Source organism: Aythya fuligula, chromosome 2 (assembly GCF_009819795.1).
Source record: "Aythya fuligula isolate bAytFul2 chromosome 2, bAytFul2.pri, whole genome shotgun sequence".
In the NCBI taxonomy this organism is placed as follows: Eukaryota; Metazoa; Chordata; class Aves; order Anseriformes; family Anatidae; genus Aythya; species Aythya fuligula.
In genome coordinates, this window is record NC_045560.1 from 92210266 (window position 1) to 92230952 (window position 20687).

At 39.5% G+C, this 20687-nt stretch overlaps 1 protein-coding gene across 1 annotated transcript; it reads right to left on the minus strand.

The window, feature by feature from the left end:
- Positions 1-5721: 5721 nt before the first annotated feature.
- Positions 5722-16961, minus strand: ZNF830 (zinc finger protein 830). The gene is made up of 10 exons (XM_032181111.1): positions 16868-16961; positions 16691-16824; positions 16137-16257; positions 15534-15567; positions 14007-14227; positions 13213-13303; positions 12501-12564; positions 9868-9948; positions 8357-8433; positions 5722-6493 (listed from the first exon to the last, which is right to left on the minus strand). The coding sequence occupies exons 1-10, from the start codon at positions 16959-16961 to the stop codon at positions 6310-6312; spliced, it is 1101 nt and encodes a 366-aa protein (XP_032037002.1). The 3' UTR covers positions 5722-6309.
- Positions 16962-20687: the final 3726 nt, after the last annotated feature.

Genomic DNA, 20687 nt, shown 5'->3' on the forward strand with positions numbered 1-20687 from the left:
ACATGGTATCTCAAAGTGTGTTATTATTATTGTATAGGGCTAAGTACTATTTCAGTATTTTGTGTCATTTTCTGTATTCTGTGGGCTTTTCTTCACCTTAGTACCTTTGCACTAAGTTTTGTCACTGTAACCATTTGTAGAGTTGCCATTGTTACAGTTTGCACTTATCCAAATGGGGTTTTTGGTTGTTTTAGTTGTGGCTTCTTCTTTTTTTCTATTATTTTTCTTGGTTTGGTTTGTTTTTTCTTTTTGTTGTTGTTGTTTTGTTCTTTTTTTTGTTCGTTTGTATATAATGAAGGAAAAACTGGAAATAATGTCAAGGTACCTCAGTTATTTGACAGCGCTAGAAACCTGCTGTAAAATTGTTCTGGACTATTGTAACTGTGTCAATAATTGAAATTTAAGGAGAGAAAAAAAAATAAGAAAAAAAAAAAAACAACAACCTGTGTGAGAAAACTTGCCTGCATTGAAATGCTGTGCTATGCTGGTTGTACTCAAGTGTTATTTTTTTAATAGTGAGAAGATTTTTTTTTCTTTTTTTTGCCTTTTTTTTTTGTTTTCTTTTCCTCGTTTTTGTTCCTACATTTTAGGCTGTCTTCAGAAGTTACTGGCCTGGGGGCTCTGTAATGTATCTCATCATGCCCTAGTGCATTAGCCACCAGACAGGACTTTTCCAAAGCCCCATGAGACAATGCTTTCTATGGACTAATCTACAGAGGAGTTTCTGCCATTTCTAACTTTCTTATTATTCTGAGACATCAAAAGAAAACACTTCTTTTACTCTTTAAGCAACTGTGCTTCCTAACTCTTGTGTTGCTCTCATTTTACTGTTCCAGTTTTAACACTGTTGTGGGTCATAACATAAAGGAAAGTTATTTTGGGGGATTAATTTTCATCGATGTTCATGCTTTGGCTAATCTGTATAAAAGCATGGGCCGTTAGTGTTCTAAACCACTGTATTCAGCTAGAGACTTGACAGTAAATTAAATGAGACGTTTTTATAAATAAATTTTTTTCCTGATTTAAAAGAGACGTGGTAGCTTTGTGCATACAACTGTTGTGTTGTTTAAACTTTGTTCTTTGTAACCGAGTTGCTAATTTGTCATTTGAGAAACACTATTTTATGGATTGTCAAACTAAGGTCATAGACAAATTGCTTGTTTTCATTAATGATTAAAGGTTTCATATCATCACGCTTAAGGTCCCAGTGCTCATTGGGAAGGAGTGTAACAACTGTGCAATACTGCCAATACTAGCCAGTACATTAGCACTTTCATTGTCAGGGATGATGATTCTTCACATGATTAGATGGATCCAGACTGTGTCATTAGTACAGCATGCAGGATTTCTACAAACCCCTTTTTTTGTTTGTTTGCTTTTTTAAAGCTGCTCCTGGAGTATTTCTCATACAGCATAGGAAGGACAGAATTTGGACTCTTGCTAGAGGAAGCCACTGTATTTCTATATGCTTTCCCATACTGATTTTAAGATCAGATATTTGCGAAAGAGAACAACAAAAGAACAAACTTGGGTACTAAGCATGGTGTTGTTAAGGCCCATCATATTTTCCGATTCCCTGCAGCATTCAGTGACAAGGCTGCTCAAGAGCACCTTTCACAGGTCAAGTAAATAGGCCAGCAGCTGGGAGGAGCATTACAATTTGCCTAATTAAAAAGGATTTCTCCCATCCTGCCCTGAAATACTGCTTGAGCCATTGAGCTCCTCCGTTGGTGCTGCCGATCCAAGTTCTCTCGTCACACCTAAGTGAAATACGGGCTGGCTCCGAGCTGCTGCTGCACAGAGCACTTCTGCCCACCTCTCCTTTTCAGGGCACTGGCAATTCTTTCATGTTTACTTGTTCTCCTCCTGCAAAACTAGAGTTTTTGGCAGTGCAAGTGAATAGCATCCTTAATGACATGTCTAGTTCTAGAGCCTGCATCCCCACTCTGCTAAGGCCTACATTTATCTCTTGGTGCTTGGCTTGGGGTCCCAGTTCCCCTCGCTGCCCTGGCCAGGTGCTCGTGCAGTGTATTGCTCTTGCTTTCATTGAAAACTAGGGCGCAGGGAGCTGCGATGCACTGGGTCATGAGTCCGAGCCTGGAAATAGGATATGAGAAAGATGTGCATACAGACCTGGAAACGTGTAGAAGTTAACAGCTTTTTCCACACAGATGCAGCAACAGAGCATCTCTTGACAATAAAACCTACGGAGGAAAACTCTGGAGTGCCTCATTGCATCCCAGCACCCAGGAAGCACGTCCCAGTGCTGAATTAGCTACTCCAACCTCTGGGTTGCTTTCAACGATAGGCTGTACTACTGACCTTCACCCCGATAAAGTTTTTTGTTACTACTTCTTGAAATATATTTTAGTTCTTACTCTTGAAAATAGAGTGCTGAAGCTGCTTTTGCAGCAAGGACATCCCTACCTTTTATCTCCTAAACAGAAAAAAACAAAAAAACAAAAAAACATTGCATCTCAACACAAAGTAGGTCAGGGTTTTTGTCTCCCAGTAAAGCTATGGCAGCAGCAGCTCTGTCGTGTTTAGTATCTTTCACGTAAATAATTCCCACACGCCTAGCAGAATTGGCTAGAGCAGACTGAGATTTAAACTCACTAGTTCTGAGGTACATCTGTATATGGGATAAGCAGAGGTAAAATGAAGGCGTGGACATAGGAAGAAAAAAGAAATCTTTTGAGAGCTTTTGCAAAAAACAAGACAGGCAGAAATGTGATAAAATCTAGAAATGTGATAAAATTTTAATGTTGGAAAAGATTTCTAAATGGCAAGAGAAAGTTCTTGAATAGCTTTAATATGAAATGTGCAAGCAAAACATGAGAAGGTACATCTGGAGGAAAAAAAATAAGAACTTAGAAATGTTATCCAGGATAGAAAACTAAACCATTCATACCCGAAGGTAGATAAAAGGAAGCATGCAGCTGATACAAAAGGGTCAATTCACACAACTGCGAGTTACCAACTGAAAGATAAAATAAGCTCTGCAGCTTTCACATCATCTACCAGACTACCAGAGTTCTGGCAAACATCTCAAATTCAAGTTCTCTTCTGCTTCTCTTGTGGAAAAATATAGGAAAGTAAGAATGCTGGCTGCAATAGTCAACCAGAAGGAAACAAGTCAGATGTATTCAGTTACATAACCGAGTCCATTGCTAACAGCCAGAGCTCTTTCTGTTCTGATATAGCCAGAAGGCATCTGTGGGCCCCAAGGTGCATAGATCTGGCAGTCATGGCTCCCAGGAAGCTAGCAGCAGGTCAAGGCTGCCACAAATGTAGCCCAGGCCTCCCTGGGCTGCATGGGTGAGGAGTTCCTGTGGAGACACGTGAGACAGTGAAAAAGCATGCATTGAACCAGGCAGAAATAGAAGCCTCCCTGTTTTTGTTGTTTGTTATTTTCATTTTTAAATACTCGACAGCATGGAAAAAGAGTGCTTCTATGGGATCGGAGAGATCCAAATTCAGTTTATTCCACAGTCCCAATCTCAGCTGAATATATTTCAGCACTAATTACATACTTGGAACAAGACCTTCCCCTTCTCAGGTGAGCATTGTGATGATCAGGCAAGAAAGCTGCATGCTCACTAGTTCAGTCATTTTACAGTGGCACTTCTACGAGGCAGATGACGATTGTTAGGCTGCTCTCCTAGATCACAGGAACTCTAAGTTCAAAGGACAGCATAGAGAAGAGATTTGAACACAGATCTTTTATACCCAGAAGTGCTGTTACTACCTATCAGTTGCCCAAGACATCAGTGCCTCAGCTATAGTTTTGCGAGGAAAGAATCTGGTTTAGATGTCTACACAAGGGAATCGTTTGTGTTTCTTTTCCCAGTGAAAAGGGCAGGATAGCTCTAAGTCAAGTGATGAAGAGAAGCTGAACTGAAGGCAGAAACTGCTTCACACAAGAAAATATGGCCTGAATGACACTTAGTAGGGATACAAGTACATGTTGCTTTTCTTGCCATGGAAGCGCATTTACTCCTTTGTTCCAGGAACAAACACAGTAGTGCTGATTAAATTGTAATGTTTCTGCACCAGCGGAGTGTGCTGTCACTACAGACAAGCACATGTCTCAAGACAATAACAAAAGAAGTGTCGTACTCACCTGGTGTTACCCAATGAAAAGGAATTTCTAAACTATTGCATACTCACATTATGTTTTTTTAATGACAGCTACAATGTGATGCCTACTGGTTGAATGTCTGATTTCCTATTGCAAGAGTTCTTGAATATAAGGCAAAAAAGAAAGTATTTGTAGGTTTTGCAAATATTTGAGTAATCTGACCTTTCCTCTTAAGAGCTACTTTAAATCAGTGTTTCTGAGATGATAAAATGCAGAGAATTTACAGTGGCTTGTAATAATGAAAACTTGTCTCACCTCAAATTGAGCTGACTGGCCGAAGTTAACATTAATGTTCTTCGTACCCAGTATTTGTGTTTCTGAAGGAAATTTTATGCTTTACTGGAACAATTAGTCACATCACCGAGTGACAATATTGTTTTAGCTTAGTTTGTTCCTGTCTTTTGTTTTTGTACAATCACTCTTGTGCTCTGCTGCACCAAATACAGAAGTAGCTATGGAAAAAGCATCAAGTCATGACAGCAGCAGCTTCATGGTGGGAGAGAAGTTAATGCACAGGTTACCATTTGATTGTCTGCATTAGCAGAGACTTGTTAACTACCAACACGTGCCAGTACCAGCCCATAATTAGCTGCTCCCAGCAGAGAGTGGTACTTGTAACTGTCTCCTCCCTTAATTCCAATTTGGCAGTTTTCTAGAAGCTCTGGAGATCAGAGAATTAAAATAGTCTTCTGAATTCCACTGAGTTGAAAAGCAGAAGCAGTTAAAAAAAAAAAAAAAAGATTGCCTCACAATAAGGAAAAAGCTCCTGGCATATCAAGAGCTTCTTCCAAAACAGGCAAACCAAACATCTAGCTTTAATTATTTGAGGCAAATATATAGAAAGATTTCATCAGAACAAGGCTGTTTTCTGCCTTTAAAACCTCATTAACTTGTTTTAAAATTAGAATGTTTAAAAAAATGAAGCTAAGCTGTTCCTTCACAACTTTGACAAAAAAAGTTAGAGAAGCCATTTGGTCCAACCCCCTGCTCAGGCAGGGCCACCTAGAACAGATTGTCCAGTCAGCTTCTGAGCGTCTCCAAAGCCTCTCTGAGCAACCTGTGCTAGTGCTGTCACCCTAATTAAACCCTAAAATTATATCACACATTTTCCCTATTTTTTCCAAAGTCCTCAGGTAGCCTAACAAATTTTAAGGGTTTTGAAAGTCAAAAACATGCCTCATTTAAAAAAGAAAAAAAGAAAAAAAAAAGGGGGGGGGGACACTTACCAAAGCTCAAAGTACTTCTCTTTTCCATGTCCCAGTTTTGTTAAGTCCTTAGGTTCTTGTTTTTCACTTCATCTGTGTTTATCAGAACAGAAATCAATTTTAGATGCTCTCCTTTACTATGTTAGAAAAAATTCTGGTATTTAGAGCTAAATAAATGATATTATGTTATCAGTTTCCAGAGCAGTACATTCCGCTCTGGCATTTTGTTACCGTTTCAGTCGGTTATGGAACTATTTAACCATTGTGTTTTCATCCCTCTGGCTTAAAAATGTCTGGCTACATTACGGCCACATTACAATAAGCAAAACAACTGATACTATAAAGAAAAATCTTCAAAACTGCCTATGGCTCATCATATAAACTGTGGAGAAGGTGTAGCTCACCATTTCTGAGTTTGGCACTTCCAGACACAGAAACACTCTAACAGTTCCTGAAAAAACTACATGTTTTATTGGGGGCTGGGGGAGTGGGGGAGTGGAGGAAAGAGAGCTGATAAACTTTTAAGATAAACTTTTTAAGATAAAGGCATAAGATTTTCTTTTTGCTACCCATCCCACGTAGGAAAACTCTGTAAACTAACACTTTTGCTAGTCCTTTACTTCTATACACAATAACCCAAGTCTCCAAATTACTAGATATAATTAATGTTACCAAAAGCTTAGAAACTCTTCAGTTCACTAATTAATCCCATTAAAATACCTCTGGTAGGAAATCAGTATTTTTAATAAGAAAAGTACATTCAAAATTGTAAAACATTTGCAATATACAATTTTTACAGCAAGTAATACACCATTGTAGACCTACAAAGGTTTGTTTTTTAAACACACTTGGCTCTTTACCCTCTCATGATCCTCTTTAAATAAATATTTAACAAAACCATTTCACTTCTAATAATGGAAGTAACATCACGATAAAGAGAGTATCAGCCATGTTACAAAAACACTACAACAAAGCCCCTTTCACCCGCCAGTCTTGAGACAGCAAATCCTGCAACTCTTCTTCATCTTCGCTACCAATAGCCTCATCTTCTTTCTCTTGTGTTGCTCTTAATATCATGGCTTCTTTAAATTGCTCTTTCATCATATCCTGGCGGTTACGCAAAAGCTCAACACGGCGATAGCATTCACTGTTGAGAAGCAAACCACCTATTAGTATTTGTGGCCTTTTCAAACTAAATGCATTTTCTACAGTGCCCCATTGCGTTTTTCCAACTTTGGATATAAAAAGCTCAGCAGCTTCCCACCAACTAAAAATGTGATTGCACCTTCTCTGTACTAATCAAACAGAAACAGACCAGAGGAGAGGAGTGCAGTCAGTTCTCTAGCAATGAGCACTAATCCAAACATGGAACAATTGCGATACCCCCACAAATTGATTTAAGAAAAACACAGAAGCTCTACCCCACACTGAGCTGCCAGTCTTTGCTCCACCTAGGGTGTAGCAAATACACACATACTGTAGAAAAGTGATCATTAGCCATCACTTTGATACCTTATTTGTGGTATCTTTGAACTAATGTCAACATCAGATCGTGTTCAGATCATTTGTCTGCTTACTGAGTGCTACACTAGAACTTTTAAAGTAAATGACATCCCCAAGTTTCAGTTTTCTATTTACTTAAGAAGTTCTAGCCACAAAATGTTTTACAACAATAATTCTAGCCACTTTAACAAGGTATTTTGTTGAAGACATGTATCTCAGTCAGGCTGATACTTCTTCATCTTTGCTTTTCCCAATTCTATTTGCTAGGAAGAATCAAAAAGTAAAGATAATTGCTTGGATCCTCTTTCCCCTTGCCTATCTGCAATAGGATAACTTGCAGGGCAGCCATATCTGAATATTTGCAGGCTAAGGAAAATATGACTGTCGCTGGAATTGATTTGATTCTGAATTTGAATTTAGTTTGAAACAGTCTGAACTTAAATGCATGCAAAACCCAAAGCTACAGAAACAGTGTTTAAAAATTTGGAATTTTTCTCTCAATCAAAATAATTGTGCTAGCAAACCTGAAACTCTCTCTCAGTTTCTGAATTTGGCTCTATGTGCTGTAGCAACTTAAGCCAGTGGTAAAAACTCAAGGACAGGCTTAGCTTAAACCCTCTCCATTATTATAGCAACGTTGCTAAAAGACATTCCTTTACTACCAAAACTCAATTTGAACCCAACACTGTTGTTATTATTCCGACTGTCCAGAAGTCTGTCCAGATGACGGAAGTGTTGCTGTTATTTTTTGTACCTTCTTTTTGCTGAAAGGCTCATTAAAATCAGGATTCAACTTTTTATTTTCAGTCTGTAACACTGACATAGCTAATTGTGAGTTCCTTATTCAGCCTTGTGATGGTACCAGTCTGTTCCACTGAGCTGTACTTTAGATTACGTAGAATTTAAAGTAATGCTACACTTACCATTTCAACAACAAGCATTTTGGTAATGAAGCATATCATTCAACAAAACCTTTAAGTTAACTTTTATTAGAAAAAGGAAAGCTAGTCACAGAACAACGCTTTTTTTCTTTACACAGCAAATGTATGGTCAAAACACAAATCTCATTATGGAAAATTTTAGTTGTTTGTATTGCAGAATATATGCTCCTGTCTTTAAAAAAACAGCTAAATAGGTTCACATTAATTCTACATCAATCAGATTTCAAAGAGAGATGTAAATTAAGACATTTGACAGGTGGAGTGAGGGAATTTATATGAAGGATTTACATTCTATTGTTTTATTTTGCCCTTGCCTGGCTTGCTGTATTTTCCATGATTGTAGTGCAATCTCTCTTTGCAAATAATTTCATACCTTCGCACCAAAATTCGTGTTTTTATCAGGTACCAGTCTGAGATTTGAGGGAGTCTTTCTTTCTCCTTCAAATATTTAGCTGATTAACAAACTGTAGTATCACGGAAAATTAAAAATGTTTTACCATTCTAGTCAAATAATGATCCATTACAGCTGGAGAACAGAAAGTCTGAGGAAAAATTGATCTACTTACATCTGCTCATCAATTTCTCCAATCTCCCGATCTAGTCGTCCTTCCTCATCCTCTTCTGCCACTATTGCTTCTGAAATCTAAACAAGAAAAGCTCTAAGAGAATTCACCTTCATCCTGAATTCCTCTGTCGTTCCTTTTTGGCGCCTGTGTCTTCCTTTCTTCCCCTCTACCCCAAGTCAAGTGCCTCGTAACTGTCAATCTGCTATACATATACACCTTCTTCACAAAAGACTCTGGAGGCATATACAGAAAGAGACTGATCTGGTTTAACTATATATTAAAATGTTTATTCTTAAAACTAAAAGCAAAAAGTAGTCTGGCTGATTTGGGGTTAACCTTTTGATGTTTTTTTTAATATACTACTCTTTGAAACTGAGCATAAAAGCCATGTGCATCCAAAGTCTGAAGCTGAAACTGGAGCTATATCCCAATACTTGGGACTTAATTACACAACTATTGTGTAATTATTCAAAGTATTGGTTAAATATTCCCACCGGATCCCAAAGTATTTCTAACCTGTTATTTTTTTCAGCATATACTTTCTCAAATCTGAATGTCTGGGAGATGCTATGCAATCAATGGTCCACGCATAACTGAGAAGATTCCTTCTAAGCTGAAGAATTATATGAATGGCTAATGCTAGCAAAATGTACCCACTACTGCTTTTGTATGAATATTTCCTCTGTTTATAGTGCTGAGCGCTTTAAAATGAGCAATGACAATTTCTTTTGCACCACTTTTCTTAGCAGTTGACATATGACAGTTGACAAATTTATTTACAATTAAAATTAAAAAAAAATTGGCAAATACCCAAGGGAAACAGTGGGAACACCACGTATCTGTAAAGACAGTTTTAGGTGGTAACAAAGGACAGATGAAAACTTGTTCTCAGAAGACTTTCCATGCAATGCTAAATGGTAAAAAAAAAAAAATAAATAAAATAAAAGGAAGTACAGAAAAATCGTGGTCAACTTACATCTCACACACACAGAATCTTACATCCTTTCCCAGGTTTTGGGGTTTCTTTCCAGTACATTTAAACAAATCATAAAATCAAGGTTACTTACACTTTATAGATCCTTTTTCAAGGAGACAAATGGGTGATAGTGTTTTGTTCGTTTGGGTTTGTTTTCTATTTTGTTTTGTGTTTTTCCTTTTTTTTCTCTTCAAGGTTAAAATACGAATATATCTCATCTAAAGCCCATAATCATGTCCTCTTTGAATACACAACACTGATCTGGGGTTTATGCTATCTTATTTAAATGCAATGTAACAAATCCAACTATATATACCGATGACTGGCTCCTCATCAAAAGTATTTGCAACTTAATTTTCCTTGAGTGGAAAATGTAAAGAACCATTTGCTCATTTATAAAGTGCATTTAACCACACACTGCATTGCAGACAAACTGCTGACAACTGCATGTCAGTCATTTCACAGAGCTGCACGAAACTGTTGTTCTTCTTGTGTATAGTATTTAGAATCAATAAAAATAGATTCCATTACTTACTGTGTTGACTTGTCGTATTGCCTTCTGAAATTCATCCCATTCTTTGTCCATCTGATCCTTTGGAGCATCAACTTTTCGCACCTAAAGAAAGTGAAAACACAGGCTCGTTAATGATTAACGCCTAGTGAGCCAATAGCTGGACACAAGTGGGATAAAACAGCATAATTTTGCCATGTTCTGAGAAAACCTGGTCAAAATATATGCATTACCTAAATTGAAGTAACTAGGATAGTACAGCAGCGCAAGTGTTTTGGACAAAAAATATCTGACTCTACTCCCGGTTTTAAACAAGAAGTTTGACTACAGTATTAAAGAATAATTGACTAAGAATGGATGGTGTGAGATGTCTGGACTAACAAGAGTGACTAAGCCCCATTAATCTGATTTCACTATGTCAAGTAGTAACTTTTAAATTTCGCTGAGAGCTGTCTGTTCAGTCGTATATAAGAGCTAGGACGCAAGCTAAAAAGGAGTGAAGTATTTGTTTTTAGCATGACATAAAATATGGTGTTATGCAGTCACTGGCTTAACTAGTGGTAGCCTGATTATATTTCAAGTCTAAATTGATTTTGTTGGCTAGCAGGAGAAATAGCACAGCTGCATTCCACTTTTCAAACAATCTGCAAAGGTATTTCTTCCGTGGTAGACAGCATTAATTACTAAAACAAGAGGACTGAAAAAGTAGGTGTAAGTATGGGTTTAAGATCTATAAATAAAGTAATCAAAACCAGATTGTGCTTTTAACTTAAGCAAGTAAATCAGATCATCTACCCGTGTAACCAAAACAGCTCAAGACTGGAAGCTGTGACATAGACGTTAGATGACAGATTATGCCTGGTTCTGGACTGGGTGGAAATCACATAGCTAAGATAACCAAGCAGTTTGTACAGATTAATTCGTGACATCCTTTTGCATTAGCTTTGTTTTTCTTTTATTCATTCCTCTCTTTTGGTAACGTGTCAGTCATCATCCCAGTAAAGACAATGGTATGTTTTGTTGCTGAATTATTATATAAAATCCAGTAGTGTGAATTAAGTTTATAGAATACATTAGAAGCTTCCCAGCAAACTACGTATTGAAAGTCATCATTTCATCTTCTGTTTTGTGATTATTTTTATCATGTGTGTATGTACTGTGTTACTATGCATTGTGGTTGTCTTTTGTAATTCATAATTATTTGTATTTCTTACAATAAATTTAAACACTAAAGATATTATTTTTCCTTGAAATATTTGTCTAACACAGATTTTATATGCTCCATACATTCCTGATGTAAAGAACCAACACTTTTGAAGCCCAAAACCTCCCCTCCAGAAACACCACGGTTAATTCTGAGAATAATTATTTTGTGCATGGCTCCAACACAGAATCACTGTAGTCATCCCACTGTGAAGCCACATTTTCCTTCCTCTTCACATTTGCTGAATTCAGAAAGAGCTGATTAAAAAGAAGTGCATCTGTAGGCAGCTCAAGAAAGAGTTTACTGAACCACTTATAAATTTTACAATCAAAGAAAATGACCAGGACAAAGATCACTAACCAGTGTCCTCACAAATATAAAAGCATGTTCTCCTTTGCCAGCTAGACATTTCCACTCTGTGAATGCTTCCCAAGTCATGCTAAAACTACATATTGACAAAGATAACACAACAGTCACGTGCAAAAATAAAATAAAAAATAAAAAACCCACATCTTTTTCAGATACATATTTGAACGCTCAAAATGTCATTATTCAGAAGTATTTACATGTGCCACCACAGACTTGTGTGCATTTGTGGTGCCAGGAGAATCTTGGCAGAGCAAAAAGACACCTAGGCTTGCAATTGTGACGATGGGATTACATGGACATAAATGAGCATTATTTGGAAGGTCCCCAAATCAAAACCCAATTTAAATACACCAACAGCCTGAGACAATGTGGACAATAGAAAAATGCACTCAAGGAAAATAAATAAAGCTTTGAGTCAACAAAATTATTATGAAGCAATAGTATTAGTAAGTTTGAATGAATGATTATTAAGTATGAATGAATCTGACCGAATTCCAAGATTTTTTGGAGAATGCCCACATATTTCTTCTGAGCGTGAAAAAACCTGTAGCACTAAAAGATGAGAGGGCTGAAGACCACATTCACTGTTGTAGTAGCCAGTACTAGAGTTTACAACGCATGCCATAATCCAGCTGTTTTCATTCTATCAGGCTGGATAATAACATTGCACAGTAACTCATTCGTTTCAAAAGGATCTCTCAGAAATTAGAGAACTATCCTCAGTTCAGAAGCACAATTGGATGTAAAAATGAGGTGAAATGCTTTTTCTTGGGTGACTCCAAGGAGTAACAGGTGAATTGTCCAAATCTCAATCCAGCATTTTAAATCAACAAATAATATTTCTTTTTCTTTATAAGCCATGAAGGAACTGCAATCCAAAATACGTTCTGAGAGATGATATAACAAGCTCTTCCTGACCCCCACCTCTCTTTTAATGCCTTCTAATTAATCCAGAATGAAATAGCTTAGTCATTTTCTTATATTCTGGCACAACTAATTACCTGGAAAAATATCCTCACTGCTCAGAAAATTGTTACAACTGACAGAAATAATTCTAGCAGCATAAAAAGATCAGGCCACTTACTTTTGCGTCCACCTCAGGATCATCAAAGAACCCTTCTGGCAAAGCCTCAGCAGTGTTTTCTTTCCTGGAACGTTTGATTATGATTACTCCAAGGTACCGCTTTAGAGCCTTTTTTACAGTGGTTAAAAAACAGTCAACAGTAAAATCCTTAATTTTTATAAAAGGACCTAGAAATGCAGGAAGCATTTTTATGACACAAATTTAACCTATAACCATCAAAACTTGTTTCTTCACTTTGGCCTTAACAAACCCAGAGGTTTAAACCTCACTGCCGGGACAGGAGCTGTAGCTCAGGCTTCCTAAACTATTTGTTCCAATGTGCTAAGCATCCAGACATTTTAACAGAAGGCTCTACTTGTGATAGCCTAAACCAATGTCCAAAAAGTGCCTAGGTGAGCTGAACCACTGCCACAGAACAAGTAAATGTTTTGTTTTTTTGTTTGTTTTTAAACAGTTAAAAGCAGTGGTTGACACTGAACTTCAAAAGTACCAGATGTAAAAACTTGCAAATAGAGCTGTCTAACAGGCCCCTCATGGCACTGCTCCTGTCCCCAGGGTGTGAAACAACACTTGATGCTGACATATATGCAAACTATTCCTAATACAAGTTAACAATATGATGGATTTTTAAGCAATCACAATCTGTATTTCCTGGAAGGGTAACATCTATTTACATTTCCCAAATTTTTCAATCTTTGATTTGACTGCTTACCTCTCTACTACCTTCTCTTGTATCTCTGCTTTCTGTATGGATCCTGAATGGGAAACTACAGGAGCAGCTGTAGTTTTGCTGTCAAAGAAGTCTGAAAGAAAGGACAGACACCTGTGAGCAAAAAGAATAACTGCTGAACCTTCTATATAAAATTCTGACTAGACAGGAATTTAAATTAATACGTTACTGAATCAAGGGAAGAAAAGGCAGATGTTACTCCACTTGATAGCCTCAAACAATTACAACATAAAAGTGATAAACATGGTGAGAAAACACTGCACAATAACAAACTAGCAAAGAATCTCTCTCCTTTCTCTCTTTCCAGCAATACACCACAGCCAGCTAATAGCAGCAATTAGAAAAAGAAAGCAAAAACCCTTCCATCATCAATGGCATCACTAGCAATCATCAACGACATTAAGTTCAACAAGGTAAACGCCTGGTGCTGCACCTGGGACAGAGTACTGCCAGCCACAGGCATGCACTGGGAGCAGAGGGGCTGGATGGCAGCTCAGCAGAAAAGAGATTTGGGGTGCTGGCAGACAGCAGGCTCAGCATGAGCCAGCAGCGTGCCCTGGCAGCCCAGCGGGGTGCCATTAAACACAGCACAGTCAGGCAGTCAGGAGAGGAGATTCTTCTGCTATATTTAGCATTGGTGTGGTCTCACCTGGAGTACTGCGTGCACTTCTGGGCTCCACAGTATAAAAAAGCAAGTCCCTTCCAGCTGAACTATGCTATTCTACCCTAACACAGCTTCATCTTACAGAATCACTTACCACTTCACTCATCATTACCTGTAGGTAGAGAATTAGGTATTGCTTCTGGAGTTGGAGGTGGAATTTCAGTTTTGTGTGTAACGGAAGATTTGTTCGATTGATCTTGTTCCTCTTCATCATCGTCGTCGTCATCATCATCATCATCATAATTTCCTGACAATAAACTGGGACCGGGACCCTTGGAAGGCTGTTTGCTTGCACTGTTTTGCTCTGTTTCATCAAAAAAATCTGCTGGTAGCCTAGTGAAGAGTACACAATGCAACTGTTTCAAATATCTCAAAAACCAGTTTGACTCCAGCATCTGCAGTCTATTCAGCCTACAAGACTGTATCGCTCACAGATCTTGTACAATACGCTGAACTGCTCAGCTACTGATAAAACCACTGCTTGAAGGCAACACGTAATTGCTGCTTTCTTCTGAAGTTCCCTAGGAATGCTGAGGATAAAGCTGAAAACGCATTTCAGTTCAGTTTTGTTTCTTATATTGAGTATTCTAATAAAAACCAATAAAAGCATCCTACAACAAAGTGAGCTTGGAGGAATGGCAGCTATGGTAATTCTACTTTCGCATTCAAAGCAGCTTGCATCTGTAAGATGTCACTTAAATCTTGACATCCTTCTTGCCTAATACGACTACTCGCTTTGGGTACCTACTGCAGCTTAGAAGTCCTGTGCAGGCTCAGCAGTGAGAAAACCCAGATTTGTTTAGGATAGCTGCAGGTCTCCGAGACAAACATCTTGCTAGGTTATATTTTAAAATAATCATACTGATCAGTTTAATAATAAAGAAACCTCTCAACTGGCAATTCCACACACATGTGCTAACACACAAAATTCTTACAAGGTGTCTTTAGTGTCAAGATAACACCGCTTAATATCTATGCAAAAAAATAGTTGATCACAAGAACAAATTTACAGGAGATCTGCGTGCCTTACATGAAACCTACCAACCCCACGCAGACATCCAAACACCATCAGAAATCTTAAGTGGCAATAAGATGTGTAACTCAATCCCTGGAAGTCAAATACACTCCTATCTTTGCAAGAGTTCAACTGCAAGATATGTATTTACATGAATTTCAAGTGCAAAAAAGTCTTAATAAAAAAGCGCTGATGACATTTGATAGTAGTTTCCGTGGCTAAGCGTCATTTAATTGTATACTACAACATTTGTCCTCATTTTGGACTACCATCTCTTCTGCAGTATGGCACCATTAACTACTGGAGTGCATGCCACAATATAGTTATTTTCATTCCAGTAGACAGTGCAATAACAACGCATATTAAGCAGTAAAAGTCAGACAGTGACAGCAAAGGAATTCCTGTTTTGTCACAGACTGGATTAATACCACGATTTTGTCATCTGTACAGAGCATGATGCTGCCACATTCAGGAACGCACACCCACATTAGAAACTGAACAGAAGCAGGAATCTGCTGATTCTCCGAACCTTTACCCTTGGGTAGGAGAGATGAGGAAGAACAGGGTAAGAATGTAACAGCTGGTAGAGTTACAAGCAAAAAGATACATAGAAGATCTACTTACCCAGATGTAGATGTATGTGGCTTCTCTTCTGTACCTGTATAATGGCCAAAAGTCATGTCTTACAACCCGTGCTTTTAAAAGAAATATCTCTCACGGTCAAACTACTGCAGCAATTTCAGGACGTTAGGGACTATTATCATTATTTCTGAAGAGCTGCCAATTAAATGTCCCATACTACCATCAGGTACCACGAGTGTTACAGAGTTACAAACCCAACACACACAAGATTGTTACCTTAATTTTGTAGGTATCTACTTAGGTTTTCATGCCCACTTAATACCAATGCAATAGCTTGCTTCACAGTACTTACTATAACAAAGTGAATTTAAAACACTCCTTGTATATGAACCACGAAAAACAAAGAGTATTTTAACCCGGTAAGTTAGAGAAAAGGTAAACTACCAAAAGAGCAGTTTTCTGCTGATCAGCGAACTCACAAAGAGCGAGCCAGACTTTTTCCCTTTCCAGCAGCAACAGGCTGACAGGTTAACTCAACAACCTTGTTAACTCACTTCCACAGCACAGCAAAAGAAAACCAAAGACATTCAAGATGTAAAATAGCTAGATTTTGTCAGGTGCTTGGAAAGTATATTCTCTATTTACCTTTTGCTCTCTTTAACTCTGCATTTTCTGTGTCAACAGTTTTTCTCTTGGCAGGCTTAGACGATGTGCTAGCAGCTGGACCGGTCGCTGTCTGCTTTGTGCCTTTTAACTCCGCAACTCTCTGTAAAGAAGTACACGTTTTTAAGAGGCTTTTCCGTCAGGAGCTGTTGGACTGCAGGTTAAAACACAGCAATTTTAGGATATCTTATTAAAATCAGTTGAGATGTTTCCATAATAATGCCACTGAAACAGGCGTCACAGATCATAGAATCGCTTAGGTTGGAAGAGACCTGTAAGACCGCCTGGTCCAACCATCACCCCACTACCAGTGTCACCCACTAAACCCTGTCCCCAAGCACCACGTACAGCCTCTCCTTGCACACCCCCAGGGACGGTGCCTCCACCACCCCCCTGGGCAACCCGTCCCAGTGCCTGACGGCTCCTTCTGAGCAGAAACGCCTGAAACCGAGATCGAGGTTTGCGTCAGCCCCTTCGCAACGAGGTGAGGAGGGGGCTGTGAGGCAGAAACCCCCCCCCCCGGGCTCCTGACCCACCTCGCGGTGCTGCCGGCCCAGGACGTGCGTCTGCCACAGCAGCTCGCCCTTGACGGGCGCGTTGCAGAGCGCGCAGCTGAGGTGCCCCAGGCTGTTGTACGTGGCGGCGGCCGTTAAGGGAAGCGAGACGGGCGCTGAGAGACCCCAACCCCCAGCCCACGACACCCCGTTGCTCGCCCCCAACCCCGCCCCGGGTTTGCGGCGGAGGATATCTGGCGAAGGGCGACTCGATGCGCTTCTTGTCCGCGTTCTGCCGCTGCTTCTCCCGCATCAGCCGCCGCAGCTCCTCCTGCCGCACCGCCGCCCGCCCCGCGCCCGCGCCGCCCGCCGCCATCTTGGCCCGCAGCACCCCGGGAGGGGGGGAAGGGGCAGGAGGAGCGAGGCGCCGCCCTCACGGGGGGGAGGAGAGGAGGCGGGGCCTCTGGGAGGGGGCGGGGCTTGTGTGGAGGGCGGGAGGGTGGCCCCGCCCCCCCGGGGAGGGGGGAGGAGGGAGAAAGGGAAGTGCAAAACTATTAAAAAACAAAAATCACCAAACAAAAATCACCAAACAAAAATCACCAAACAAAAATCACCAAACAAAAATCACCAAACAAAAATCACCAAACAAAAATCACCAAACAAAATTAGAGTCCAAACCAAAATTACCAAAATAAAAAAATTGCCCCCCTAAAATTACAAAACTAAAATCGCAAAAATAAAAAAACTACAAAAGTAAAAGCGTTCAAACGCAAAATTACCAAAATCTGATTACAAAAACTAAAAAAAAGAAAAATAAAATTGAAAATTACAAACAAAATTACTAACATCACCAAAATAAAAATCACCAAAATAAAAATCAAAGAGTCCAAATCAAAATTACCAAAATACAAAAATTTCCCCCCCAAAATTACAAAAATAAAATCGCCAAAATAAAAAATTAACTACAAAAGTAAAAACTTTCAAATGCAAAATTACCAAAGTCTGATTACAAAAACTAAAACAAAATAATTCAAAATTACAATAAAATTACTAACATCCCCAAAATAAAAATCCCCAAAATAAAACTGTCAGCAACAGGGGCAGAATTAAATTCTCCGCCTTCAGCAACTTCCCCCCAGCAGCTACGCCCTCAGAGCGCCACCAGGCCTGGGCAGGCACCGTCCTGCAGCCGTGTGCCGAGCCTTCCGACTAAAGTGCTTGCAAGTTCCCCCCCCAAAGTGCCAAAAACATAAAAAAATAAAAATAAAAACTGAAATTTTAAACCCACCACCAGTACACCCATACAGCCAAATGCTCCAAACACCCGCTGAAAGTACTCCAGGTGATACATAACTGTGAAAATTACTTCAAAAATAAAATAAATAAATAAATAAATAAATAAAAAGCCATCAAGCGCAGCTTTTCTTCCAGGCTGAGCTTCCCACTACCCGTGGCTTTGAGGCCCCACAGGCCTGCTGGTTATGGCAGCGCCTGCCCCACTCCTCCTGCCGGCCTCCATGGCACACGCTTTCATGGGGACAGCAACGTGCGCCCTGTCCACGACACACACACGTAGCTTAATAACCACATCAGGACCAAGGGCAGCAGAGCACTTTCAGTATTTTATTATTTACCATAGTACAATAAAATAAGTTAACTAAAAACTCCAGTCCCGAGTTCCGTGGTGTCAAGCATACCACCCCAAACCATGACTGATCATCAAAACAAACAAACAAACAAACAAAAGCCCACAAACCAAGAAGCATTACTCCAGGCTCACAATATTACTGCCAGAACTTGCTGAGAATTTCACCAAAAAGTACAAAAAATAGCTATTTTCTGCTGTTCTCACAGAGCCAGCCATCTCACAGCTGATGGCTCCGCAGCCCTGTGGGTTGGCAGGCTGGGGGTGTCTCACATCATGGCCTACAGGGAGCTGGGGAAGAACGGGGAGCTGTGGGACTCAACTTCCATTTTCTAAGACAAACTTCATGGCACGACCTTATGCCTGAATGGCAAATCTGAGGTGAGCCAAAGCGATACAGCAACCGCAGGAAGACAAGAGGCTAAGCAGCGCCAAGGTGAGCAACTCGTCTGCCTTCTGAGGTGGTGAGGTGGGCAGCTGGGGGCACGGGGATGGATCTGGCAGCAAGCTGGGTGTCAGGGTATGTCTAGGTGGCAGAATCAGTGGTAACATACCTTAGACCAGAGAGGGTCTCCAGCACAGAACCACCACCCGTTGCTGAATCCAGATGTGCTGCTGAGAGAGAGTCACCATCCTTTCTTCTTTTTTTTGCCTCAAAGTAGCAAGTTATTAAAAGATCTGCTATGTAAAATCTTTGGGTTATCCCATCTGGTTTTGAGACAGGTTGAGGATGTACTCACACCAGCATACCTCCAAGAGCAGCAATTTCTGGGCAGGAGAGATGGAAGTGGCTGAAGTCAGTAGCCTTTTCCATTGATGGAAGGATCCAGAAGAAAATAGCATGTTATCACCCAAGAGAAAAATAGCAGCAGCAGCAGAAACGGACAGAGTCCTATAACCATCACCACAGCTCCCAGTTCTCTTGATAGCAGAAGAGAATTCTTTGCTTTATGGACGTGTACCTGTGAAATTTCAATGCGTTGGAGCACACGCGTATTTGAGAGGGTGAGGATCCCTTCCATCACAAGGAAGTGGCTAATTTTGCATCCCCCTGATTCAAGCAACTATGGTGCTGGTGGTTTTAGAGTCAGCTGAATCTGGCCCAGAAGCAGCAAGAAGCCAGGGCTTCACAAACGTGGTTTACAACTGTTCTGCCTTGTAACCCTGAAGTTATAGGAAAATAACTGGGAAAATAGAACATGACCAGACTAGCGGCCCTAGAAAAAAATACACAGCCTGATCATGTCCTAGCTTAAGGTAAGGAAGCTCACAAGGAATTTAGACCTTAATATCTTCCACAGATGCTGAGAACAGTTTCACACGGAAAAAGTACAGTCTTCCAGAAACTGGTTAACAGTAAGAATATGACAACTCCATTCTGGTATGGTCAAAAGGCATTTTTAGAATACAAGTTCTAAATGAGCAAGTTCCTTTTTAATGCACGGCTGTTTCTTCATTCATCCAATGGCATTTTTCACTAAAATGTCCTTTTGATTACAAACACCAAGCAAATACTTTTAGATTTATAACTTTTTTTTTTTTTTTTTTTTTTTTTTACGTTTTCTGTTTTTACCTTGTAAGGATAGCTAACCCCATAACTGCCTATATGGATAAAAAACTCACTATCCAAGGGCATGAGATGAAGGAGCTCTTTTTCTTTTTTTCTTTCACAGAAATAGGCTCCATACAGTCTATACTGTGTACATGACTGATTTACCTATCAGAATCAGCAGGGAAAAAGCAACTCCCACTAGAGGTGTTAGCTATGACTGACAACTGCAAACAAAGTTGGCTGCCCCCGCTGAAAGCCACCGTCTCCAGCAAAAGCTTATTTTTCACCTAACAGAGAAGGCTAAGCTTGGCACATATCTGACTGGGAGAATCAGACGTAACTTCAGTCACATGGCACTGCTAAAATAAAGTTGTGTCACCTGTAAAATCCTACAAAAATCACTAGTTACCTTAACAGACTAGAAATAAGCACTGCATTTTTTCCATTAGCATCATGAATTCACTGAAACCAGAAAAAAAAAACGTAGAAAAAAGAACATTTCAAAATAGCCCCTTAGTTACACCCTGTTTTAACGGAACCCTTCAGGTTTGAGCAGCACAAGTGATCTCATTTCACTTTCTACCACAACTCAAGAAGGAACAACCAATAAAAATAAGCTATAAAAAAATACAGTAAATCAGAAATCCATGTAAAAAACATACACCTGTATCAAGGAGCTCAGTACAACTTAAAGCACCACTCAAAATTAAGTACCATACATGTTACAGTACATTCCATTTATTTTGACAATTTAAGGCTAAAATAGGTACGACTCCCTTATAGTCAAGCTTTCTTATATTTATAAATGCATACAAACATTAAGTAAATACAAATGTGTAGGG